Genomic DNA, 27541 nt, shown 5'->3' on the forward strand with positions numbered 1-27541 from the left:
TGGAATACTACTCAGCCATAAAAAAGAATGAAATAATGTCATTTGCAACAACATGGATGGACCTAGAGATGATCATACTAAGTGAAGTAAGAGATAAAGACAAATATCATATGATATCACTTATGTGGAGTCTTAAAAAAAAACCCCAACTTATTTACAAAACAGAAACAGACTCATAGACATAGATTAGAAACTTATGGTTACCAGGGGGGAAAGGGGATGGGAAGGGATAAATTGGGAGTTTGAGATTTGTCATTCTAAGTGAAGTAAGCCAAAAAGAGAAATATACCATGATATCACTTATACGTGGAATCTAAAAAAAATGGACAAACTTATTTACAAAACAAAAAGACTCTCAGACATAGAAAACTTATGGTTACCAGGGGAGGAAAGGGGTGGGAAGGGATAAATTGAGAGTTCAAGATTTGCAGATACTAACTACTATATATAAAATAGATAAACAACAAGTTTATACTGTATAGCACAGGGAACAATATTCAATATCTTGTAGTAACTTATGGTGAAGAAGAATATGAGAATGAATATATGTATGTTCATGTATGACTGAAGCACTGTGTTGTACACTAGAAATTGACACAACATTGTAAACTGACTGTACTTCAATAAAAATATATTAAAAGTGAAAAAAAAAAGGAAGGCGAGGCCAAGAAAGCAAGCAAGTTGGATGTAGGTGGAGGGAAAAAACCTGAGAGGGGTACCACATGTATGGTAAAGTGAGGATGAAATAAATATTGTTCTGCTAAGATCTTTCACGGGAGACTGCTCTGTCCCTGGCTGATAGGCTTAATCAGTGACCACTGCTCGCAAGGTGCACCCACCTAATCAAGGGAACTCTCTGATCATTTTAACAGTTCATGAGGATTTCCACTTCCGGTCATAAAAGGGAAGCACGTGCTGTGGGTGTCTGGACTAGCTTTCCTTTTCTTCTGCTAAAGCTTTCCATGATATTTTTAATCACAGAAAAGAAATTAAAAAACCTTAATTCTTTTATTCTCATCCATTACATCTTAGTATCTAAAGCAGAAGTTGCAAACTGCTAAGCTGTAACACTGAGTTGAGCCAACAGATATGTTTATTTTGGCTCAGACAGTGGTGGCCAGCACAGTCACTTAAAAACTTTAAAATTCATTGCCAACATTTAAAAAGCAGGGGATTTCAATTACAAAAGAGATTGATTTGATGTTTCTGCCTAATATCTTCTTGACTAATCATCCTACGGTCTGAGTGTTTTTCAGTAGCGAAATGTCAGGAGAACCAGAAATGAACTTGAAAAAGCCACCATCCTCAAGTAATAGAGAGATTCGTTTAAAACACTGGGGAAGCAGGCCATGCTAATCCTATATTTCCATAGGGCAGTGAATTTCAAAATGTGGTCCCTGGACCAGCACCCTACATTACCTGGGAATACATGAGAAATGCAGATTTTCAAGTCCACCCAGACCTCCTGAATCTGAGACTCCAGGCTGGATCCAGCAAACTATGGTTTAGCAAGCCATCCCGGTGATCCTGATCCATGCTGAAGCATGAACATCACTGATACAGGGTAGTAATCAATGAGAAGACAGCTTCTATTTTGCCACATTCCCTACCACTCTCTATTGTCCCAAATTAGCCTGCATCATTCACTCACCTGCCTAGCCCTCCCAATAAGGCACCCGAATTCTCCACTCCAATAGTAAATCTAACTTCAACATGAAAAAGTACATACAGCTTCTTAATGGGGGTTAATTTTTGCAGAAAATGATTGGCATCCTTTTACCCTAAACTCAATTAAATGGATTGGTATATGTAGTGACATTTACCTTCAGAATTATATGAAACATGACCAAAATGCACCCTTGCCTTTCAAGGAACAGTAAATCAGAAAATATTAAAGATGAAATTTAGTGACCTCAATTACCATTTTGAATCTAACCTGGCTGCCATCACAGGTGGAGAACCACGTTTATAGAGAAAAAGAGAAAGTAAAGTAAGTCAGGGCCCTCCAGATCGGCCCAGGAACTCTGCCTTGCCTGCAAAATGTGAGCAGTAATAGCTTCTTCACGGAGTCGTCGTGAGGGTTAACTGAGGAAAATGTGTGTCCAGCACAGAGTAAGTGGTATGTAAGTGCTTTTCTCACTAAAGAAACACTGGGTACACACCACAGTGTTTGTTTCTCAAACAATCCTAACACTCAGATGTTGTTATTCTCTTTCCACAAAAGATGAAACTGGGTTTCAGTGGCTTGTCCAAGAAAGTGGGTGGGCCCGGTTCTGACTCCCAGTCCGATGGAAATCACTGTGCAGGTGGAGAGGGTGCCGGAACCCCACAACAGCAATATTCTGTCTCATCAAGATCGCACTTGCTGTGGAGTATATGGACCTCTCTTTTCTAAAGGAATACAACCAACCTTTCATTATTCGGGAATAATGGTCAGTTTGTGGGTCATGAAAGCTCTTTTCCAGATTCCTGGTCGCTGTGCTGCTAGAAATGCATGAAGAGGGACAGGAGAGGAAATCAGATCAGTCTACTTCACTTCCAAGTGGCTTATTCCAAACCTCCAGCAGTGGAGGAGTGGAAACATACAGTGCCATTAACATAGCCTGTGACTCTGCAGGCAGGGACAGACCAGCCTCCTTTACCAGAGAGAGCACAGGCTGGGGAGGTGGTACCCCATGAGGCCAAGTAAGGGATTTGAAGACTTCTAAGATCTCACAAGTCTGCTTCACCCAGTTGCCATTAAAAGCCATCAAAAACACATCAGCATTCTCCAGACCTCCTTAGAACTCAAGAAATTTGTTACTTTAAAAAGTCATGGCAAGTACTTATTTACTCAGAAGGACTTGAACAAAAAGTCAGCATATTTCATGGTTTTGTGTTTAAATTTTAAATTAATAAATAGTTTGGGGGTATTTAATCTAATGGGAAAAAAGGAAAATAAAACTTATGGTCAGAGAGAGGCATGGATTGCATAATGCTATACACAGCAAGGCTGAGATTTTTAAAAGCAGTCATTGAAGATAAAGTAAAACACATTTCATCTCAGAATGCGGTCTACCATCCTAAAACCAATGAATGCACCACGATGAGTAATTTTTAAAGTAAATACCCCTGCATATTTTCTCACTGCCCTTCCGTTGACATGCTGTACTTTACAAAAATTCATGTCCAAGTTCAAAGAGGAAAAGAAAAAAAACAGAAGAAGAAGAAAGACAGACAGCATTTTTTCAAACAGCCCAGCCTTGGAAATATGTAAGAATTTATGCATGTTGTAAGTGCTCTTTCTCCTTTGCCAGAGGGTGTAATTAAAGGCCCACAGACAACTTCCAAACCGAGGCCAAGAGAATTTCAGTCGAAGTCAACGGGAGTTCAGTACCTGATCGTGCACAGAAATAGCTCGCCCGAAAAGGGATAAATAACTCTCTTGGCAGGGAGCTCAGGGAAACACAGGATGTTAGAGCCCACGTTTATAAAAGTAAAATTCATTCAGTGGCCTAGAATCAATAAGATAATAATTGTATGACTCGACACCAGCAGGGGAGCGCAGGAGGGTGAGCGGGCAGCCTGTTTCCAGGACACTGGCAGAGCTGGCTCTCACCTGGGCCTCCTGGTTTACCCTTTTCCCTCTCCAGTGTCACAGGCATTATGTACGCCCTAAGTCTACTTCATTTTTCTTAGTTACCTGTGAAGTAAGAACCCACCCACAGCAACTTAAAGGTGGGTGGCAGCCAAATGCCGACCTGCTGTTTACCTCAGGGAGCGCGCGGCCTGAAGTTCAAGATCAGTGGGGCCCTGAGTCCTTCTCGGCTCTCACTTTTCAAAGTCAGCCATGAGTCTTCCTAGTGCATAAAGACACCTAATGTCCTACAACAGGCTCCTAAGAACAAGGCACCTACTTCATCCCGCGTTTAACTGAAGAAAGAGCCTGTGGTTCAAAACAAAACCCAGCTGATTGGATTTTCCAAAGATGACCCCAGTGGTGACCTTACATGCTCCTCGCAACTGGCCTGGCTCCAACCAACGAGGGGAGGGTCTATGCCCCCTCCTTGGATCTGGGTGGGCTTGTGACCGCTTTAACCAGCAGGTGGGACAGAAGGGACACTTGGGACACCCAAGCCTAGGAAATAGAAGGCCACCTGGCTTCCACTTTGTCTTCTGCAGCCCTAGCTTTTCACCTCTGAGCCACCGTGTAATGAGTCTGATGACTCTGAGATCGCCACCTTGTGAGGAAGCACAAGCTGCACCGAAAAGTCTGCATCAGTGTGTGGTCCACGGCCCCGGCTGAGGTCCTAGTCAACAGGCAGCCTCCACCCCCAAATGCACAACTGAAAACGCCCCCAAAGGCTTCCACCTCCCCGACCCCAGGCACTGCCGTATGCTGTCTTCTCAGCGGGGGCCCGGACAGGCCAGCGCCACTGTGTCCTGTCTAAATTCCTGACCCACAGAACCCACAAGCAAAAAAAAGCTGTTTTATGTCTCTAGCATTTGCGATGGTTTGTCACACAGCTCTGGTGACTAGGAACACACTGTTTGGATGATTAAAGATCATTTTACCCCTATACGATTTTTACCTTGTGCACTTATTTTAGAAATTAAACCCTATAAATTTACTGTACAACACAAGGAGATACTGGATTCATAAATTCTCACTGTGGTATGCCCTGGACTTGTTAGTAATTACAGGATTTTTCATAATGAAAGGAAAGCATCTGTTATTTCACTGGTGTATATGAAGAATGGGAAATGACCAATATTTGAAATTCAAAACCAGGTCAATGCGAGGCCAAGAAGTGACCTTAATAATTGATAAGGAAACAGTCACCCTTGGCAGACACCTGCGAGCCATCTATCTCATCAGGTGGTGAACCGAGCCCAGGTGTTGCCCTTACAGCATCTGTTCCATGCCCAAGAGCCGTGCAGCAGTGGGGGCAGGGCAGAGACAGCAGGAGAGTGGGGTGGACGCTCCTACATCCTCCTGTGTGGTCAGAGAATGCTCCTCCAGAAAGGAAAAATGGAAAGGGTAGGGATGCCTCCTGAAACTGTCCCTCTTCCTCTCCTGTCTGTTGGGACATACTCAGTCAATGGTACCTTAAACACCTTTCCTTCATCTGCCCCGTTGGTCCAAGTGATTACAGGGCAAAGGCTAACACAGTCATGGGGCACCACCGTGCTCTAATCCTGCTTGTTTTTTCCCTAAAGCTTCCAATTTTGTTTATTATACATTCATTCAACAAACATCTATGGGGTGCCTACATCATTGCAAGCTCTATCATGGACACTAGAAATACAGAAAAGAAGACTCATGGTACTTAACTAGTGGAGAGAAAACCAGTGAATAAGTAGACAATTAATGGTATAATTTCAAATAGTAGTAAGTGCAACAGAGGAAGTTCCACTCCACTGCGGGAACCCTGGCACGTCAGGATGGCTGCCTTGCTTCTAAGTCAGTGAAGACTCAACAAGTCACACTGGAGACATGATAATTACACAGAAAGGGACAGTGGTAGGTCCAAGACTGGGTCTCTCACATAAAGACAGGGAGAGCAGCTGCTCCTAACTGGGGAGTCTCCAGCGAGGCAGGGGAGATTACGGGAAATGAAAATGACAGATATGGTATGACCAATCGCAGTCCAGAGAGAGGCAACTTAGGGTGGGACGCCATATGTTTTTCTTAAATCTATCTTGTGAAGGATAGAAATTTGTAAACACGCTGGGCAGAGAAGAAGGGTATACAAAATAGAAGGTACAGACAAGTAAGTGTTTTTACCCAAAAGGATTTACATAAACCCCCTACCAAGGGGCCAGTAGAGTGTGATCCTGAGCAGGGAGCTCACCTTCACTGACGGAAATGCAGACGAACATATCAACCATACATATCAACAAGGCACCTGCACTGGGAAGCAGGCAACTGTGGAAAAGATACAATCATGGCGATTCTTGAAGCAGAGGGGTAAATGCTAGGGACGTTTACCAACACTGTCTCCTCTCCTCCTTTTAGACACATGGTATGACTGCAAATCATGCCATTGGATTAGGCAGCGCCTGAAGAATTGCTCCAGTCAATGAGCTGTGAGTGGAAGCGACAGAGGGCTTGGTGATGGCAGAAGAGAGGGCTTGGTCCTGAGAGTGGGACCTCAGAACCACATCCCCCCACTTCCCAGATGACTTGAAGGAAAAAAAACCAAGTGGTACAAAGATACTAAGTTTCCAAAATTTATCTCTATCATTTTTTTTTATCTTATTCAAATGATTTGTATATGTCCTTGTAGGATTCTCAGCTTTCATATTTTAAAAGAAGCCGCTAAATGATTCAAACATAACTCGTCTTCAGTTTCTACCTCTGTCTCATGGGCGTGCCTAGAGGAACTGACAACAGCCCACCCACCAGACATAATACAGGCAAGGACGGGCTCCTTGGAGGTCACTGCCCTCCTCTCTCCTCCAGGGCTCTGTTTCCCAGAGTGTGCATCGCAGACTACAGGAAGATGGTTTTCGAAGCAGGGGACTCACAAAGAATAAGATGGATGGAAGGGAATCAAACAGAAAAGGAATATCTGATCTAGACTTACTAATTAAAAGATACCCTTTTAGGTGTCTTAACCACTGGGTCCATGATATCAACCCTGTGCAAACATCCCACATGTGGGTGTAGTGAAAGAAATTACTTCATTATTTGGCTTTAAAACCAAATCTATCCAGTGGTTATTAGACCCATTTAGGCTTTGATATAATTCATCATTTTGTGCAGAGCCTACCTGCCACAAATATTTACAGAAAAAGATTTGATATTTGTGTGTGTAATATATACACGAAACTCAAAATTTTGATCAACAGGCAAGAATTAGCACCAAATAACTCATTTAAAGTGAAGGTATTTCCCACCGAACTCTTAAAGCAGGAAATAATAATTTAAGACCAAAATGCAACTGGATGAGGAATTTTACATTTAATCCCATTTTGAGGGAATAACCAGAATACATTGACTCAATTTCTAATTCCTTTCCCATCATTTCTGGCATTGGACTAATAACTTACACACTTTAACCATCACTGTTGGATACAACAAATGTACTGAGAGCTCTTCAAGGATTTTAGCTCAGTGTTTTTTTGATGAAATCATAAACATGAGATATTGTGCATTCAAATGGAATAGAAACCATCAAAAGCCATCTCATGGAGTACTGGCTGCATACACTTTCTAACCTAGGGGACCAGCCAGCTGAAGGACGATCTAACACTGTGGGACATGCCTCTGGAAACTGATAAACATCAAAAAAAAAAATGACCCCCTTCAAGATTCTTTTCATCTGAGACTAATTCTTTATGCTAATAAGTAGACATGGAAAAGAGGGCAGTAGTTTTCAGAAGCCTTTCTTGGCTGGAAGTGTGCCCACACTCCCCGAGTCCCCAGATACAGGGTAGCTTGTCTACAACTTGAGTACAAAGCACAGAAGTGAGATGCACACTGAAATTCTCATTTCTCTAAGGAGCAGTCAGATGATCCCTGACGGGTTTGACTAATCAGGATAATTTTCATGATTTGGGGGACTTTCCAGCCCATATGAATGGTGGTGTTGTGCCCTGAGAATGCAGCTCTTTTCAGATTCAAAAGCGCAGAGGAGAGTTAACGTTGTTTGATCATTTTTCGTTTTTCCAAATTTGTTTAACCATGAAGATCCTTTATAAATCCAAAGTTCCTCCCCCTTGCTGACCTGCCTCAGACTTTTCCATCACTCATTATTTTAAAGCTCACAGAACCTGAGAAGTACATTTTACATGCTCCAGTTCAGAGCTGCAGCCAATATAAAGGTTTTTTTTTTTTCTTTTTTCTTTCCAGGCATAGAAAAAAGCCTCCACAGAAGCAGAACTGAGAGGATCACTGAAGGTTTTGCTTTTCCCTGTTGGAATATTTACTTTGCAAATCCACCAATCTCTATTATAAATGAAGCATTACATGAAATCCTGAGAGGGAGGAGGGGGCCCATGTTAAAACTGCCTCAAGCAACCCTTGAGAACAAGCGAGTGAGTTAAATTTACCGTTTGTGCCTTCTTGCATTGTGACACCGTTGAATAGGAAGCAGACGCCCTGGCAGATGGGCCACCTTGACTGTCCTGACAAGTCTAACGACAAGCTCTACAAACACAATTCTACCTTGAACACTTAGGCAGCCTGCACTGTGCTGCTTTTGAAATAAAACAAAACCAACCCAAACACAAATGCCCCAGGCGACAGTGCCGGCCACAGAACTGGTGCCAGAAATCCGGGCAGGACATTGGTAGCAGAGGAATGTCATCTTTTCAATATGGAACAAGGAACAAGGCTCTAATGGGGCAGGACTGCCAAAACCCAGCCTTTCCCCTCCACTCCGGACAATGCCAGCTTTGTCCGGATGGGAGACGCACACAGTTTTATTCCCCTTTCTAGATATTTTTCCAGGATGAGTTCTAGCTAGGGTCCACAGGACAACATTTTCCCCATTCTAGCATTGCTTATCCATACAACACATCTGGCCACCTTTCTGAAGTGGAAAAATACTGAACCGAAAAAAAAAAAAAAAAGACACAGCTCATGAAAGGCACAAGAGAAATTCCAATCCCAAGGAAACTATTATGGCCGGTAATAGCAACTCAAAAACAAGGAAATGTCTAGAAAGCCGTGTGATTTTCATGCCTTGGGCGTTGTGGTGTGCTAGTATGATTCTTGTGCTCAAGGACACATATTTTTGGTACAACATGAAAACAGAAAACAAGGATCTCATCTGGTTCTCCGCGGAAAGGACAACAATCTGCTTCCAAAGCTGGAGGAAGAGCTGGCTTTGTTAGCCTTAATGAGAGACATATGTCAGTCTGCAGCAGTCTGCCTGCCGAAGGGATTTTCTGGGGTCATTCCCGCTACATGTGATTTTTGCCTTCTGGGCTGACGCTGGAATCTAACCCCTGAGAAAGGTCTACCTCTGCTGGGGAAGGCCTTCCCTGTTTCTCAAAATGTCAAAACAGAACACACTAGGAAAGGAAGACGTTTAGGATCATAGTCTTTGAAAAGATAGATTGATAAGATTCGGGGAGAAATTAAGTGAACCACGTGTATAATATAGCCAAGCTGGTTTCCATAGTAACCATGTCAGTAACAGAATCAGATTCTAAATCAAGGGCATGGATGGTAGAACTTGGTGTGTTTTCTCACCTACAAAATGCAAGGGAAAAAAAACCTCTTCCACCTATGTCTCTAACTGGATCAAATGAAAAACCTAAGGGAGGAACTGTCAGCTCTCCACCAAAGGCACTCATTGCTTTCCTATTGGTAATAATAGGTCTGTCCCCTGGCGCATGGCTAGACTACATCTCCTGTGGCTGGTTCTGGTGGTGGGACCAGTTCCTTCCAGGGCTCTGTGCCCCTCCACGCCTGGCTCTCATGGAGCTGTGTTCACCTCCTCTGCCTTCTCCTTCCCACCTACTGGTTAGAATCGGATGAGGCTACAGACCTCGTGGATGCTAAGCTAGAGCACGGGGAGCAGCCTGCCTCCCTAACCACTGTGTGCAAGAGAGAAGGTCCCGGCCAGGAACACGTGCCTTGAACCTGATGAAGAAATTCTGGACCAAGCATGGTACATTTGGGAGAGTTTCTTCCCCACTGCAGCGAAGCTCAGCTGAACTTAATTCCGGATGTGAACGTGCTTTAGAAACACAGAGGCAATACAAATGTAAGGTATTTCTATTGTTTCTGTAATTTTATGCAGGTATGCAGGTGAGGAGAGAGGTAGCTGGAGAGGGAAGACCAGGGACTCACAGCCTTGCCCTCGGGAAGAGCAGCCCTGGGGCTGGCAAAACAGGAGCACCCTTTGCTGGGCGATTTGTCACCATTTCTTTCCAAGAGTTCACCCCGGAGAGGGAAATAGAGGATTGAAAGCTTTCCAGGAAAAGGTTTAGAGAGAAGGCTGAAACACTCATAACCTTTGAGCTGTGAAATTTATTTAACAGAAATGATTTTCAGTCGTAATTTCTATCATTCTCAGGAAACCCCAAAAGTATACCTTTATTCCTCTGACAAAAATATATTTTTGTTTTTGTTTGGTGAAATTGTACTAAATTGTAACATTCATTTTTAGATGACGGTCTTTAGGAATTTTGTAAAAGCAACTTATTTTGCTGTACCCCCACCCCCACCCTGCCTTTGCTTTAATTTGGAAAGAGTGTTGATTTTCTGGTAATTTTTTTCATTGACCAAAACTTCATGAAACAGACACTTGTGACATCACAGGGAGGTAAGCCATTTTCAAGTCAACAGGTCGCCTAAGAACACTGGGACCTGCTTCTTTGCGGCATGACAAAGGAAGAAAACTGTCCCAAGAACTACAGACTTGTAGCTAGTCTAACAAAAACAGCAAATGAGAGAGTTCTAGATATTTTTAAACAACAAACAAAGCAAAGTAAGCATTGAAACAAGCAGTTATGAACTTTTAACCGTTGAAAAATTTATAAACCACTTGAAACCACCAAATTAAATAAACTGTTCTCACTCCGCCGACATAAGAAAAAAAAATAGGGTTGCAGGCTAATTCAGAATTCACCCTCCACTTCCTGTTTATTCATATATCAGAAGGGAAAGAAAAAGACAGATTTTTTCCTGCTTTTTCAATCCAAAATGAGCTCTCAATTTAGAACATTTGTCCAAAAGAAAAGTGCTTTCTCTCCTTCTGTGGGAACTAAAACTAGAGAAAGCCAGATTGCCACTTCAGCTGTCTTGATGTTTCTAGATATGGAGGTAGATTCTAGACGCTGAGATTTTTTATTTTCTTTAAAGCACCAAGAGCCCACAGTGGTTTTGAGTATATTGGCCCAGTTGCTAATCCTTAAGAGTTTGCTTAAAGACAATTTCCAAAGGAACGTATCTTCTGCAGTAAAAGGTTAACCTTGAGGTGAAAGGTAGAAATTAACAGGAAACTGAGCTGGATTTTGGCCACCAAAGGCCTGGTCCTGTTTATAAATTTCATAAAAATTTTCATGAATCTATCATCACAAACCTTATATATTTAGATGCAATTCATTATATAATTAGATAGACTATATAAAATTAGACCACTTTAATAGGGAAGAACAAATCTGACTCCGTATTAGATCTGTTCCTTTGGCTCTAACCCTGTGCTCTGTTGCCTCTGCTTAGTCGTGCTGGTTCTGCACCTTCTGTAAAGGAATTCTGCCTGGAGCCTGAAATATACAGGGCAGCCCATTCTCAAGGCTCTGACCTTTAAGGGTATAACACTTTCCCATTCATACAGGGATAAAAAGTTGCAGAACAGAGAATAACATTCGTCTTGTTGGAGGTTTATGGGGACATCGTGACCTGACCTACATGGACAGCTGCAAGAACAAAGGATTCCAACACCAAACACACCCCCTCTCGTTTTTAGTGTAAAAGGACCCTGAATTCTGACTTGGGTAAGATGGTTCTCTAGGACATTAGTCCCCCATCTTCTCAGTCTGCTAGCTTCCCAAATAAAGTCATTATACCTTACCCCAACACCTTGTCTTCTGATTTATTGGCCTGTCATGTGGTGAGCAGAACGAGTTTAGACTTGGTAACACCACTATGTGCATTAATATAATAAAATCTGATATATTACATGTCATTTATTACTGTTGATTACTATATAATTATATCTAATTTATGATTAAAAAAAAACACCTCTGCATTCAGGCCCTACTACGTGCAGAGCCCTGCACCAGGCTTCTGTAAGAAAGCTGTGACAGGAGACCAGCCCCAGCCTTCCTGCAGTTTATAGTGTGACAGAGGAGGCTGCTAGCAAACGACTCCGTGAAGACAAGTGAAACACACCTGTGTTAAGTGCTACCAAGGAGCACAGCAGAACCTCTGAAAGAGAGGGGTCGACCCTGGGTCTAAAGAGGGCTGCTCTGAGAAGATAGAGCCGTGAGAGCGTTCAAGCATCTTTAATGCCCGGCTAGTCCCCAGATGCCTGTACAGGGCTGTGCAAAACCAGCCTGAACAGAATGGGTAGGTTTCCACTTGCCCACGTCATTTTTCTCGGGCTCTCCCGCGTCCCCTTGTTTTCAGATGAATCTTCAGCTTCTGCCCGGAACACGTCTCTCCCCTTCCTCAGGTGGAAAATGCTTACACATCCCTAAAGTCATCCCTTCTCTAAAGCCTTCCCTGAAAGACTGCTGCTCTTCCTCCCTTGGATCGTTCTTGGAGGTGGATTTTCCCTTTGCTAAATAAATCCTGTAAATTCTTTTGCTACACAATGCTTTGTCTCCCATCTGAATTCTTATCTTTCGGGTATGACAAGAACTAGGGTCATTTCCCTTCCCCTTTTGGGGTAACAAAAATACATGAAAACCTTTCATTTCAGTTCCTAGAGCCTGTCTCATGGAAGGTATTTAGTAAACGTCTGATAAATGAGAGAAAAAACAAATTTTCCATTGTCGGACAATTTTATAAAGGAGACGAGTTATCTGGGTCTATGAGGGGATCTATTCTTTGTGTTTCAAGGACCAAAATACTGAATTTGGTGGCACGCTTCATCATTCAGCTTTGCTACCGCAGCACGACACTGTCCTGTTTTTCTTATTGTCTCTAGCGTGTTATTTTGTTCTCGGGACCCACACTGCAGCAAACCTCTAAGCCAAAGCAACTATGAAGGGCAGGCAAAGCCCAGGATGGTCTCCAAACAGAGCATAATGTTCATGTTTATTGATGCTGATTAAAACCAAGAGAAAAAAAATGTCATCTGAAATGGCCTTGGTCAAATAAAATCACTAAGCACATTTATAGTCTTTAATAGAAGTTCTAAAATTAGGTGCAGGCATCCATCTTCCTGATTGCAAAACTTTTTGTGACTGAACATACTACTTTGCTGTCTGCCAGGAAAAAAAAAAACAAAACCCAAAAAATAGCCCAGCAGCAGAACACTGTCCTGGAGAGGAGGGCCTCCCTTCTTCAGAGGCAAGGAAAACAAAGGGAGATGAGAAAACGGACGAAATTAGCCCTGAGGGACTGTGGGGGCTAGTGGAGTTTAAACTCTTAAAGGCTGCTTTAAATAGCCAGCTAGCAGCGTGACCATGAGCAAGCAACCCGCTGCGCCTCGCGGGGAGGCCTCGCCCTGGCTCCCCATGTGGGCTGGGCACTGGCTCAGGGATGGGAATTTTCCGCCCATCAGTGGCAAAGCGGAGAGAGCACGACTGAGCCCCATTTGGGAGCGTGCCCATGGGTGGGGTCCTTCTGTTAACTGTGCCTTCTTGGGGAAGACTGCCTTGTAAGCTCTTCCTTCTTTTACTTCTTGATGTAAAATGTCATTTTTAAAAAATGAGATGGTCAAGACAACAGAGTTGTTTCTCTTAAGTACGCTCCCACCTGTTTTTGTTTCTAATTTGTTGCCCCACGAAACCCCCAATCTAGAACATAACACACCCCTGCTTCCAGGCTTTTGTCCCAATGTGGCTGAAGCAGGAGGTGTTTTCCAACAGGTAGAGGATTCCGGTTAGCCCTAGCAAAGGCCAGCTGTGTGGCCCTGGCCAAGTTCCTTAACCTCTCTGAACCCCAGTTTCCTCATCAGTAAAATGGCAGTCATAAAGCCTACCCCCCTATAGGGCTGTTGTGAGAATTAAACGAAAGAAATATGAGTATAAAATGTCCCAATGCCTGGTATAGAGAAGGTACCCAACAAAGGCAGTGTTTTCCCCTCTCCCTACTCACCCTTGGACTTATAAACACAGGGACTCCCACACCACATAGGCCTTCCCAAACAGGAAACCAGTGCACTTGTTGAGTTCACTGTTGTAGTGTTTGTATTTGGCTTTGGACTGGGTTCAAACATGTGGTGTGTTTAACTCTCACATATCTGTTGAAGCCCAGAGAAGTTAACGGACGCAGCCAAGACAAGGAGAAATGGCCCTAGAATCCAAGTGTTCAACCTAAAATACTTTCCTCTGTCACACAGCTGGTTTCTTCTCGGCCATGGGATTTCATGTGACCCCCTATCAAATCAGGTACCCTTCCATTATTCTTTACCAGACCATTCTATTCCTTTTCTTCCAACTCTGAATTGTCTGCTTGTCGTCTGCCCCTTGCTCCAGGAGCGACCTGTCTGTCATGTTCACTACTGTATCTCTAGCACCCAGCACAGGCCCTGAGACTTAGCAGGTCTTCAACAGACACATGTTGATGGATGAGAGAACGATGCATACAGTTTTCGGAAGGGACTTTTGCAGGAAACCAGGGCATGACAGAAGACAGGATGTGGTCAGATGCCGACTCTGGCACGCTGACCCTCTTGCAAGGTGACTAAGCCACTTTTCCCTGCAGGCGGTGGAGTCCATTTCTCTACCCACTGAATCCAGGCTTGACCCTGCAACTTGTTTGGCCAATGGGGCAAGTGAGATGCAAACAGAGCTTTGCACACCAGTGCTTGTCCTGTCTCACTGACGGGAACCCATCCACCACCACATGAACAAGTGCAGGGGAGAGAAGCTCCCGGGTGAGGAGCGGCAGTGTGGGAAGAGAAACCGGTCATCCTGCCGAGGCCCGGGTCGTGCGCGCGGGGCCATCCTGGGCCCGCCTGGCCCAGGCCAAGCCAGCCCAGATAAGAAGATCTGCACGAACCATAACGGATGATACTTGTCTCTGGTCTTAAGCCAACAAGCACTATGGTTACTTGTTAGGCAGCAAAAGCTTCCTGATACAGAAAATCATGAAACACGTCCCACAAACCTCTCCACAGTAAGATGTCAGATGTTTCCGGGAGCAGCTCACTTATAAGGACACTGCTAATCTCTGGTTTTGGATGATGAGGTGGGAGCTGAGCAGGAACGAGAGGTGGAGGGACAACAGACAGGCGAGAGGTCCTGAAGCTGTTGCCATGGAGCCCGGGCAGGCACAGACAGGAGGTGGGCAGGGACAGGGGGCAGCCGTCCCAGGCCCACAGTCCACCAGAAACAGCTGCTGACACCTTTGGTGTGAACACTTTGGGTCAAAGTTTCTGAGTTTTAGACACTGGAGGACAGAACATATCACCATATACTTTAGCAGAGGTCAGGAAACTAGACCCAAGGGCCATATATGGCCCACACTGCCTATCTTTCTAAATAAAGTTTTATTGGAACATATCCATGCTCATTCATTTGCATATTGTCCGTGGCTCCTTTCATGCTACAGTGGCAGAGTAGTTGTAACAGATGCCATATGGCCTTCGAAGCCTAAAATATTTACTGTCTGGCTCTTGGCACAATCAATTTGCCGATTCCTGTACTAGGGTAATCAGGAGAGGTTCCATGGAGTGGCTGGGTCTTAACCTGAGTCTTGAAAGAAAGAGGCAGTGTTTATTTTGGCATGAAGGAATAGGGAATTGCTGAAAGAAGATTACAAGAATACTAAGATTATAACATGTTACATCACTGTGTGCAAAAGTCATTTCAATAAGTCAACGACGACACAAACAATAACTAAACATATATATCACGTACCATGTGCCAGGTATGTGCTTTATAGTAACTCATTTTATCCTCACAATATTATGGGGTAGGTGGTATTATTATCTCCATTTCTCTAATTGAAAAAAGAGAGACACAGAGAATTGAAAATGCTTGTTCAAGGTCACACAGCTAGCAAGTGGTCTAGCGAGGGTTCAAACCCTGATACTCTCACTCCAGGTCCCCTTTGAAAGCTATGAAAACGGAAATGTACAAAACGATGCATAAATTCTAGCTACGAGCAACAAGACTGTTTCTGAAAAACTCCTGAAAATCAGCTTTATTACTTTGTATTGCTAAGCCTTCTTGGCTAACCACACCATATGTTCATTTTCTGTATTCTTTGTCCCCTGTAAAAATGTGCCACTGCGTAGCTGGAAACCCCCTAAACAGGACATCCCTCTGGTCTATACAGTGGTCATGTCGCCATGGTGAGGCTGTGTCAACACGGGAGCCAGTGGCCATTCCCAGAGGCAGACCACAATCCATTCATTAAATTCTCAGGCTGATACTGCCACCTGGTCCCTAGGGAGACAGAACGTCCTCTTCCCCAAACAATAGTCACTAAGGTCATTCTGGTCACGACAGGCAGAAGCCACTGTTGATATTACCTCTTAAAGATGAAAATTGGGTTCGGTTTGAGAATCCCACTTTAGAGCGGGGGATCCTAGCCCAGAGTAGTGACCTTTGATCTCCAGCCAAAAGATGGGCCAGCCCTGATAGGTCAACTGGGGGCTCATGGTGGATCTGCTGGTAGCCCCAAATCGTATCATGCATGGGGCTCATCTTAACAGCCAAATTAAAGACACGCAGAATTTCCAAAGAGAAGTTCTTCCTTTCTCCCTTTCTCCCTTTCTCTCTCTCTCTCTCTCTCTCAACTGAAGTACTGTCAGTTACTATGTGTCAATTTCTGATGCACAGCACAATGTCCCAGTCATGTATATACATACATTTATTTGTTTTCTTTTTTTTTTTCATTAAAGGTTATTACAAGATATTGGACATAGTTCCCCATGCTATACAGCAGAAACAGAAGTTGTTTCTTGATTCATTACTTTATTATCACAAGGGACAGATTCCTAATAGTCTTCAATAATATTAACTTTTTACAGACTAACAGAGCTTAAATTTATACACTTCTTTTAGAGGGCATTTTGGCAATTTGTTTAAGCCTAAAAAATGTATAGAGACGTTGACCTAGAAATTCTGCTTCTACTAACTTATCCTAAGTAAATTATCAGAGATATACATAAAGGCTATTTATTAAAGCATTATTTATAGTAGAGAAACACTGGAAACATCTTCATTGTACAATAGGGGATTTATTAAATAAATTGTGATATAACCATAAACTACTACCTTAACGGTATAGCCCTAAAAACTATGCAGTTGTTTAAACTTTGTCATGAAAGACTGTTAAATTTAAAAAGAAAGTTAAAGCCAGTATGCAACATAAAATTCTATTCTTGTTAAAAAAAAACCAACCAAAATAACAATATGTACCTACTAACAGAAAAATAGGTTTAACAGGGGTTTTCTCCCAGGCTAGAGCTATGGTTATTTTAAAATTCTATTTCTTATACAATAAATTATGCATTGAATTGGTAATTTTTTAAATGATAGCAAAAGTTATATTTAATTTTTTTTCAGTTATATATTTTTTCCTTTGGCTGTCACATTATACTTTTGCCTTCTCATGTTTTTTAAGTTCGGTGAATTTTGTCACTGCATTTTCCCAGCAAGCCAAAATGCAGGCTAGTCTTTCTCAACAACCAGGAGGAAAAGCAGTCCACATTTTCAGAGACCCATCTACAATTCAAAAACTCTCAAGTTGGACAGCTGGCTGGCAAGCTCATCTGACCTTACTGGGCTTATAGTTCTATTAAAAAGATACATCATGACAGGGCTCTGAACCGCTTTCCCAAGTTCATCACAGTTGCTTCTACTGGTACAGGTTTTGTTTTTGTTGGGGTTTTTCCTAAAAAGAGTCCGAATCTCAAATTAAAACAAGAGGTCAGGGAATTAGCTGACTAAGAGCTGATTAAAACAGTTTGTACTGTACAGATTGTGAAACAGCTCAATATGTGAGGCTTGGGATCTGGCAGGAGAAGACATGCTAGATAATTTCCTTTCCCAGACACAAAGGGAGCAGGTACACTGAGTTAGAGCACACCTCATTAAGGTTTCTGGACATGAGATGACTTAGAGTTTTTTGAAATAAAGGCGTGTCCTTTCATGTAACTTTTAAATGAGTGCTAGAAAATGATTTATTTACATATTGCACAACAAATGGACAAAGTGAACTGGTATTCTGCTGAACCCTTCCCAAATCTCAGGATAAATTTAAGCAGGTTCAGCTAGGGGTTACCAATGATAAAGCATTAATTAGAGGCACAGATGTTTTGCTTTTTATCCAGTTGCCAACTGGTTGCTGGGTTAACTTCCTTGACCACCATATCTGAAGCTACCAGAGGAAGGGGCATTCCTTTCAAACCAACACAATCCCAGAGGAAGACATGTTCCTAAGGCTGTAATGAATTTCCCCAAACTGGCCTCACCCTGTAAAATCATAATGTTTAGTCGACTGATTTTAAAAGGAAGAAAAATTCACATACATTTCTTCAGGGGGCTAAGTGACACTTAGGCATTTGTTCAAACCGCATCTTTAAGCACTCAGGACACGCAGGCTGTGTGTGAGGCACCGCGTGAGCTAGGGTCCTGATACACTTTGTGTCCCCAGGCAATCAGACATGCAGTGTGGCAGACTGGGTCCAAAAATGACCCCAGCTGCCCTTCCCCTGCTGTCCTGCCCCTTATCATGTGAATTTGCGGCTCCTGTGTTAAGAAGGTGAGTTTATATAGCTACTTCTTGAGTATGGAGTGGCCTTCTGACTTGCTTTGGCCACCAGACTGTGTCAGAAGAGACGGTGCCTCCTCCTGAGCCCGGTTCTCTCTTCTGGAACCCTGCCTGTGCGAATCACCGGGGCCAGCCCAACAGGCATGAAAGCTGAGGGTCCCCCACCAACGGGCAGCACCTCAGAAGCAAAGCCAGCCAGCCACCCTGCAGGTGACCCCATCCACGTGGGGCCAGGACCACACGAACCCCCACAGAGGAACCTGGCCTAACATGCTGGCCCCATGAGTCATGAGCCAAATGAAAGGCTGCTGTTTCAAGCCATTCCGTTTTAGGCTGGTGTGTCACAGAATAGAGCCTGACTCCCCCATACACACAGTAACAGCAAGTACTGACTCCGATAAGCCAAATACAAAATGCTTCGGAGCACCTGGGAGGGGGGCACCTGTACTATGATTCCAACATGTTTATTATAATGGTCAACACATCATGCAATTTGGGTGCGTAAACGACACGCCTTAACTGCCATTGGTGGGAAGAGAAAGAAGCCGTGTGTCTAGGGAAGGGCTGGCTCAGGACAGCCGCAGAGCCTTTGAGAGACTGGCTATGGACGGGTTGGATTTGCCTATGAAGTCACTCTTTGTTTCTTTCCTCTCTTTAAAAAAAACTAAGAAGCTCTTTCACTCAATTAAGCCTGTTGGCCTCGATTACGATTGTCTAGTTTGATTCAAAGCAGCCATATCCTCTCTGACACATGTTCAGCCTCCACTTCTCTGTAGGCTGGAATTTTAAATCCAGCTCCCCTGAATTTATGACACACACAGTAGCAAGTCCCTACAGGCTGAAAATCAAACTGTAATTCAAAGGCCACAGGGCTGAGGAAACAGCCAGAAGATAAATCCCCATTTCAACCTTGGATTCTCTGCAAGTTGATTCAGGGGACTGTCAGTCATATTTAAAAATAAAATAAAACTACAAAGACACCAGATGGCATATTCTAAAGAGAAACAAGATGATGCTTTAAGGACTCCTTCAAAAGGCTCTTGTTACCTGAAAAGAACTCTTCGAAGGGCCCCAGAACATTTGGCGGCCATCAGTCATTTGCTGAAGTTTCTGAATTTTTAACTAATGAGATATAAGGAAGAAATGAAACCAACAAACACAGCCCAGCCCACCAGAATGATCGGAGGTGACGTTACAGATGTCGAAGCAGCCGAGTCCTGGAGCTGGGCAGGTCACGTCCACGGAGCACGCGGACAACAGAGCATCCTGGGCGCAGAGATGGGCACTCACCTTACACCCCTCGCAGGCGCTGACCCCATAGTGGTACCCGGACGACTTGTCCTGGCAGACGAAGCAGGGTTTGTACACGCGAGGAGGAGGAAGTGGAGACGGAGGGCTGGGGACCAGTTCCTCTGAGCTGGTGCTCTGCGTTTCAATCGCTACAGGGGAGGTGGGGAGGAGGAGAAAAAGAGGGAAAATGCGTTTCAGCTCATTTCCTCTTCACCAGTGAGTTCCTAGACTCTGCCCTCCATTCAGCAATAACATAGCGAGGATGCACCCACAAAAGCAGCTGTCACTGTAGGCATGGCAGTGGGCATCCTGACACTGACGTGGTACTTCCCAGCTTACAAAGCAGCCCCATACGCCTCTCCCACTCACAAGGCACCGTGGCTCCGTGAGGGAGGGGATTCTGTCACCACTTTGCCCTCAAAAGAAACAGAAAGCCAGAGGGGGGCAGTGACCTGTCTGAGATCTGCAGGGCATTGGTAGAGACGGAGGTTCACACTGCACCCCTCAGAATCCTTTACTCACTTCCCCTGGCTTCTGACTCAGAGCCTTGGAAATGACCTGTGCAACCCTGTTTCTCACTTAACCAAGTCTGTTTCTTTAGGAAATGAAGAAAATGCCCAAAGCAGCCATTCCACAAGGACATGGGGAGGGAAGTGAGTCCACGGCCAGAGCTGAGCTTCATCAAGTCCGTGTTGGTGGATGTCTGTGACTCGGAGTCTCCTCAGACCAGCAGCATCATCGTCATGTCACAGCTTATCAGAAAAGGTGGCATGTGGCCCCAGCTCAAGCCCAGGGAATCAGAGCTGCATCGTAACCAAACCGCCAAGTGACTGAACGTACAATGAATGTTTGAGAAGCAGCGGCTCCCGCTAACAACGGCGCAGACTGACCTGCCCTTTATTCTAGATTTACAAACGCACAACTCCTCCTCCATCTCATTATTTAACCACCCCAATCCCATGGGAAATAGGAATTTAGAACTTAGGACCTGAGTAATCTCCCACCCCTACTCTCTGGATTTCTGCTCAAAGTCAAAGCAAGACCTAGTCCTATTCCTAGTACAGGCAAAACTGTTCATAGAGTGCGATGGGAGCGGGGAAGGGAGTGACTGAAAGTGGTCAGATGTCCTCAAATCTCCACGCTCCCAGCCACTTTACAGGATTCGGTGTATTTCCCAGAGGATAAAACTTCTAGTTGTTCCACTGTTCATAACCTCCCAGATTAGATGTTCTACCGGCTGGACTGCCCTACAGCCAAACTGTCAGCAAATCAAGGCAACTCCAACTCTACCCCCTGAACACGCCGTTAATCCATTCATGTCTCACAATGCTGCCTAGCAGTCCCCCGTCAGCCCCAACCTGCGCTCCAGAGAAGACTCTTCACTGGTCTCCCTGCCTGTTCTTCTGCCCTGGGGTCCACTCTGCAGACACACAGTCAGATCACTGCTCCAAAGTTAAGAGCAATCCCTCTCCTTCACCTGCCCAAAGCCCAGCAGGTCACCAGTTAGGTCAAAGCCAAACTCTTTGCTGTTTAACAAGGCTCTTCATGATACGGCCCTTCAGTAACATCACTGAATTCAATGATTCTCCTTGTTCATTGACTTTTTAAAAACACCTTTATTGTGGTTATTGTTCCTGTACACTGAACTACACATATTCCAAATGTACAATTTGATGAATTCTGATAGATGTGTATGCACCCATGAAACCACTACCATCAAGATAGCTACCATTTCCATCACTCTCCAAGAGGTATAATTTTCAAATTCCCAATTTATCCCTTCTCACCCCCTTTACTCACTAGTAACCATAAGTTTGTTCTCTGTGTTTGTGAGTCTGTTTCTGTTTTGTGAATAAATTCATCTGTGTCATTTTTTTTAGGTTTCACATATGTGTGATATCATATGGTATTTGTCTTTCTCCTTCTGGCTTGCTTCACTTAGAATGATGATCTCCAGGTCCATCCATGTTGCTGCAAATGGCATTATTTTATCCTTTTTTATGGCTGAGTAGTATTTCATTGTATAACTATACCACAGCTTTCTTATCCAGTCATCTATCGATGGACATTTGGGCTGTTTCCATGCTGTTGTAAATAGTGCTGCTGTGAACATGGGGGTGCGTATGTTCACTGACTTGTAAACACTTGATTTCTGTTCCACCTCTTGAATAGGCAAGCTTGCATACCAACTTCAGGGTACCACACTAACCGTTTCCCCCAACTTGGAAATTCTCAGAACTTCACATGTCTGGTTCCTTTTCTCTCTTAGATCTTAGAGCAGGTATCACCTCCTCAGAGATGATTTTTCTAAATAAAATGCCCCTTCCCACTCCTGGTCACTATATCTCCTTATTTTAATTTTTCTATAGTACCCCAACTAGTGTATAAATTTAGAAAGTTTGCTTGTTTACAATTTTACATTCCCCCTGTTCTTCCCCCCAAGTATGGGTCTTGTGACCCCAAGGAACTTACATGATTATTTATGACTGTGTTTCAGGCCTAGAAGAGGTCCTGGCACATAGTAGGTGGGTAACTGATAATTATTTGTTGAATTAATACATGAATTTTTTTCTCTTTTCCTTATTCATCTTCATTCTGAGCACTAAGTGCCCCTCTCAGTTTTTAAATGGTGAAATTAGGAATCAAATGGCTTTCATATACTCATTTGCTCCCTTTAAAAGTAATTCATTATCCCTTTGGAACAGAATCAACTATAATTATAGTATTTTCATAATTCAGAAGAACCTTGGAATGAATTCATTAGAACAGTGCAGGTCTAACAGATGAATCTGGTACAGTCTTTATGGGTTAGCTTGGCACAGTTGTGGCAAGTGTTGCCTAGGAAGGTTGACATCCAAGACGCCACAAAAGCTTATCAGTTCAGCTATCAAGCTACAGTGCAAAAGCATTTCTCACACTACACCAATCAGCTTCCTTGAAAGCAAATGAGTAATAATGGCACCAATAAGAAAACAGTACTAAATATTACATCGCTCTTTGTTAAAAACTTAAGAAAACAGACACACGCAGAATCACCCACAATCCTTTCACTCAGAGAAAACTACTACTGTTTTATTGTCTTGGCATCTAACCTTCAGAACATTTTACTATGCATGGAAATGTTTGGAGTTTGTTTATTTAACAAAGTGGAATTGTACCGTAGATTCTGTTGGGGACTGTGTTCCACTTACTATGTCATGAGTTTGTTTCTATGTCGATAAATATTTTTCCTGCAAAAAATTCCATTATGATGAATATCTTTTTGGCTATTCTCAGCATATCTCTGACTATTTCACTTCTGAGAGTGGAATGATTAGTGCAGAACATATGGTTGTTTAAGAATATTTTGTTTCTTCTAGAAAGGCTGTGCCAATGTATATTGTCCCTAATATCAACGTAGGTGAGTCCTTCCTGAAATGCCTCCCAGAGCTTTCTGATTGGTTTTATTTGTGTGCCCCAAGTGAGCGAGCTGTGATGACAGCGGGAAGATCACTCCCTATTGGGCGCGATGTGGGGAGAGTGTGTTTTGATGTTCCACTCGTCCATGTAGAACAGCTAATCTGGCTTGTCTAGGAAAGTTGTAAATAGAATTCTGTTAGGGCTGGATTCAGCTGTCAGAGGTATGCCCTGAATTTCAAAAGTGGGTGGTAATTTCCATAAATATGCCACTTCTAATACACGTACTGAGGGGGCCCGGCATCACCCCCTCCCCAAGAGAGGAAACAGAGTGGCAGGCAATGTAAACCTGAGCAACTCGGGCAAAGCACACGAACGTGGGGAGACCTCGAAAATCTGGAAACATTTTATAACGGTTGGTAAGAGCCTTTCTCTGTGGATGAGAGTCACTTATAGCAAAGGAATGAATCAGGAGACTCTTCCCAAACAGCTGCATGAATGAAAATGTTCTGTTGTAAGCAATCAATAGCAAGGGCTCTGGACTTTTATTAAGGCTGTGGTGATTTCACCAGCGGTGCTATGAACTTGCCCATATTTGTACAGCGCATGTTCCTGCATTCAATCATTTCACTCCCTGAGTGACTATAACATGCCAAGCGAGTGTTACAGGCTATGGATGGTACATGGTACAATCCCTTAGCCATGACAAGTTGGGCCTGATAGAGAGTAAACCAACAATTAGAATATAATACAGTGGTTCTCAAACCTGGCTGTGTATTAGAACTTTAGAACTACCTGGGGAGTTTTTCAAACATCCTAAAACGCCCAAGTTGTATCTCAGACCTATAATGCAGAATGCCTGGGAGTGGGAGAGCCAGGTATCAGTGTTTGAGAAAAAAAAAAATTCCCAGATGACTCCAAATTATAGGAGTTTGGGAGCCACTGATGTGACATAATGACAGAGAGGGCTATAAGTCTTATTCGGCTCAGAGAAATCAAGGGAGGCTTCCCAGAGGAGGTGGCCAGGCTGTGTTTTGAAGGTTGAATTGTTTCTGTCTATTGTGGTTTGTAATGTGATCTCTACCAATGCCACACATGCATCTCATACAAACATAAACAGAAAAGACATATATACAGCAGGAAATAATCATCTTCGAGAAGACTTTCCCATTGGTGGTCAAGAAATAACTATTTAACTATACATATTCAAATGTCCTCTCAAAACTGATCTGCTATGGTCCTGCATTTCCTCCGTGTGGCCTCTGACGCTGAGAACAACGCAAAGTGAAAAAGAAAAATCTCAGTGGTACAGTCAGATCGCCAAAAGGAGCCCTTAAGCAAACGTGCCAATGCAAATTATAGAATTACAACCAAGATACGGCATCAATAGAAAAGCAGATTCGAGTTTCAGTGCAATCTCTGGCCTTCTTGGTAGTGTACCAAAAACATGCTTTGGCCAAGTTTATCAGTGCTCCTCTTCCCTGGCCCCCACCCCCACCCCACCCCCATAAAGAGAGTGGGAAACAAGCGAGGGGACAGACGACGGCTGATGGCTCCCCTTCATCTAGTCCTTTTTGGTATTTAAGATAGCTACAGAGGGCTGGACCATTGATCGGTTCACTGTCATCCTGCTTAAATCAATAATCTATTAGTCCCTTTAAATTAGAGTTAGATTCATCAAATGCCCTTGAGAGGCCTCCAACATTTTGTTCCTTATTCCAGGAGAGCACAATCAGTCCGTGGAATGATAAAATTTTTGCTCGAAAACTCTGCAGGCTCAGCAGACAACGTGTCCTGTATTAGCTCATTCAGCGATCTCAGGCAGGCCAAAAAAGCAGTTTTTAGACTTCCCCGGGGGGAAAAGAGGCTTGTGTCATTCAATAAAACAACTGCACGCCAGCCATTCTGTTGTGATTTCAGTTTGGGGAAGCAGTCTTTGAGGAATAATTTGGATCTGCTTTTTGCCTCCTGCTTTTATTTATTTCCTTGCTTACTTATTGTCTTATTCAGTTCTGTTTGGTGACTGCATCCCCAACAAGCAGCAGCCTCCAATGTGGCATCCAAACTGCTAACCAGATGGGCTGCCTCGCTTCGTCAGGGAATGACCAAGGCAGGAACTTCTGTTGCTCAGGCGAGATGGATGTTTGGCTCCGTGGGTCTCTGCCCGGAGCAGAGTCAGCACCAGAGGTGCTGAGGGGGCTTCTCTGGGCTGCCCACTTGCCAAAGGAGACAGCCGATCCAAAATTGCCCTGAAGGAAGCTTCTAGCCCGTATTTTAAACCTCTCCATCCCCACAACACAGAGGTGGCTGTCACTAGGGCAGAGAAAGCTAGAATCACATTCCTAATAGAAAAATTCATTACAGATCTTCTTTGCCTTTAAACTAATATTCCTCAAAGTGTGGTCCAGACCAGCAACCAGCAGCAGAATTGCAGAGGCAGGGAAGAAGGCATTTGATTTAAATTAGTGATTTTCATACTATCTATGGTAAAGGATCATTTTTTTTACCCCCCCCCATGGATTGATAAGATCAATAAAAAACAAATCCCTAGGAAAACAGACATACAAAATGAATCTCCAGAAAAAAGGAATTAAAAAGATGCCCAAAACACAAGCTGTAACTTAATGGGGGTGTGGGGAGTGGGCAGTAATTTGATCTAAAATTACTTTATCAAACTGCTGTGAAAGTTTCTAAACATTTGCTCTCATTTCTGCCCTGTCTCCTGGAGGACTGGCAGTAGGCCACTGAAGCCCTGGCCTTGGCTGCAGCTGGCACTTTGAGAAGCCCGGCTCTGAAGGACTCCAAACTGGGAGGTTGTTTGCAATCAAAACAAAAACAAACGAAATGAAATCTCCACTGACTGAGATGGCCCAAAAGCAGAATACCAGCGCTCCCAAGTGACACAGCTTTCTTAAACACTGCCACAACTCTGGGGGTTAATTCACTCCCAAAATAAAAGAGGGGGTGGGAGGGGGTGGGTGGGGGTGGGTGGGAAGAATGCTGTTGCCTGTTAAGAGGACTTGGCACTTGGGAATTTAACTCACCTGAGAAAACACAGTATAAATGTCCTTGTTATTACAACACACCTGAGTGTCATTTACACACACACAAAGTCTCTAACAATAGCTCCCTTCACAATTCCTAACATGCTTGGCATTTTTCTAAAGGTTAGATTAAGTAGCAGATAACATTTTTAAGAGAAGTCTCAGTATACTATTTTTTTTCCTTTGTGAGAACTAATTTACTGCTGGCTAAGCCATGTTGACAGACTTCAGGATTTTATGTTGGGTCTGATTAGAGGCGGGCAGGCAGGCATCCTGCATTATGAAAGCCCTGCCTTTTTACTAGAACCTTCGACGATTAAGACAGTATTTTAATGCACTCTCTGGGCAGCTGAGCCTTAAAAGAAAAAGGAGTTGTAAAGCAAAAGGCATTTCCTGCAAGGCCCCAGGGGAATTTTGAGCCCTGAGCTTCGGGACCCGGTGGGAGGGAGTAATTTCAGCTAATTAAAGGAGAATAGGCAAAGTGTTGCATTTGGTCAAAACATTCAGTTGGGTTTCATTTTTGTTGGCACCAAGGAAGGCTGGTCTGGACTCCCCGCCCCCCCCTTTTACTGTGGATTCTCTGCAGGATCGTAAGGCCCACAGCTCACATACATTAGGGAGAAAGTCAAAGGAAACGCCAAAGTTCAACCAAAGTACAAGTAATTAGAACCAGATTCTCCGCTGCGTGTGTGTGCGCATGCGTGCGCGCGCGAGCGTGGACGTTTTATTAAAATATAATTTACATGCCTCCAAACGTGGGGTGGGGGGCGGGCAACCTCCATACTGCCGCTCGTTTAATTTTCCGGTCGCCTCTGGTTAGGGGGTTCCTGCTTTTAATCATCTTTCAGGAGGGGCGGTTTGTTTTCACGCACAAGAGATTTTGCAAATCTGTGAATCGCATTTTGAAATTAGGTAATTGCCGAAGAAGAAAAACTCTGCTTTGAAATTGTCTTGCCTCACTCCGCTCCTGGCTTTGTTATTACTAAGCAGCTCCAAGATTAGTCCCGGGTTTGGGGGAGGGGAGGGAAGGAAAACACCATGGCGGGCTCTGGCAGTCTTGACTCAGTAACCTGCCCGTGACCCTGAAGGAGTGTGTGTTTGCCCGGGTCACCCGGGATCCTGGCCGAGGGCTGGGGCTGGGTTATGAGAATCCCTGCTATTCTGACCACACATGCAACAGGTGCTGAGCACAGGCAGGGGACAAAAGAAGGGCTGGGGAAGACTTTGATTTTTAAGTCCTTAAAGAAAGCCTTGCTTTCCAAAGTGTGGTCCCCGGCTCTCTGCATCAGCACCACCTGGGAACCCGTCAACACGCAGATTCTCAGCTTCACCCCAGAAACGCCTGCCGAATCAAAACAGCCATCTTAACAAAATCCCCAGATAATTCCCAGGCACCCTAACAACGCAGGAGGCACCCTGACGTAAAAATGTCTTGTTACTGTCCTAAACTCCCCAGAACCCCAAGCTGCTGAAT

The 27541-nt window shown here is 43.8% G+C and overlaps 1 protein-coding gene across 5 annotated transcripts in view; it reads right to left on the reverse strand.

The window, feature by feature from the left end:
- Window positions 1–27541, reverse strand: part of RARB (retinoic acid receptor beta) — a 374673-nt gene that overhangs the window by 110973 nt on the left and 236159 nt on the right. For all 5 annotated transcript variants that reach the window (XM_006176296.3, XM_014552023.2, XM_006176298.3 and 2 more), the window contains exon 2: window positions 19628–19776. In XM_006176296.3, coding sequence (XP_006176358.1) covers window positions 19628–19776 — 149 coding nt within the window. The remainder of the gene's footprint in view (window positions 1–19627; window positions 19777–27541) is intronic.

The sequence above is a fragment of the Camelus ferus genome, chromosome 1 (assembly GCF_009834535.1).
Source record: "Camelus ferus isolate YT-003-E chromosome 1, BCGSAC_Cfer_1.0, whole genome shotgun sequence".
Classification (NCBI taxonomy): domain Eukaryota; kingdom Metazoa; phylum Chordata; class Mammalia; order Artiodactyla; family Camelidae; genus Camelus; species Camelus ferus.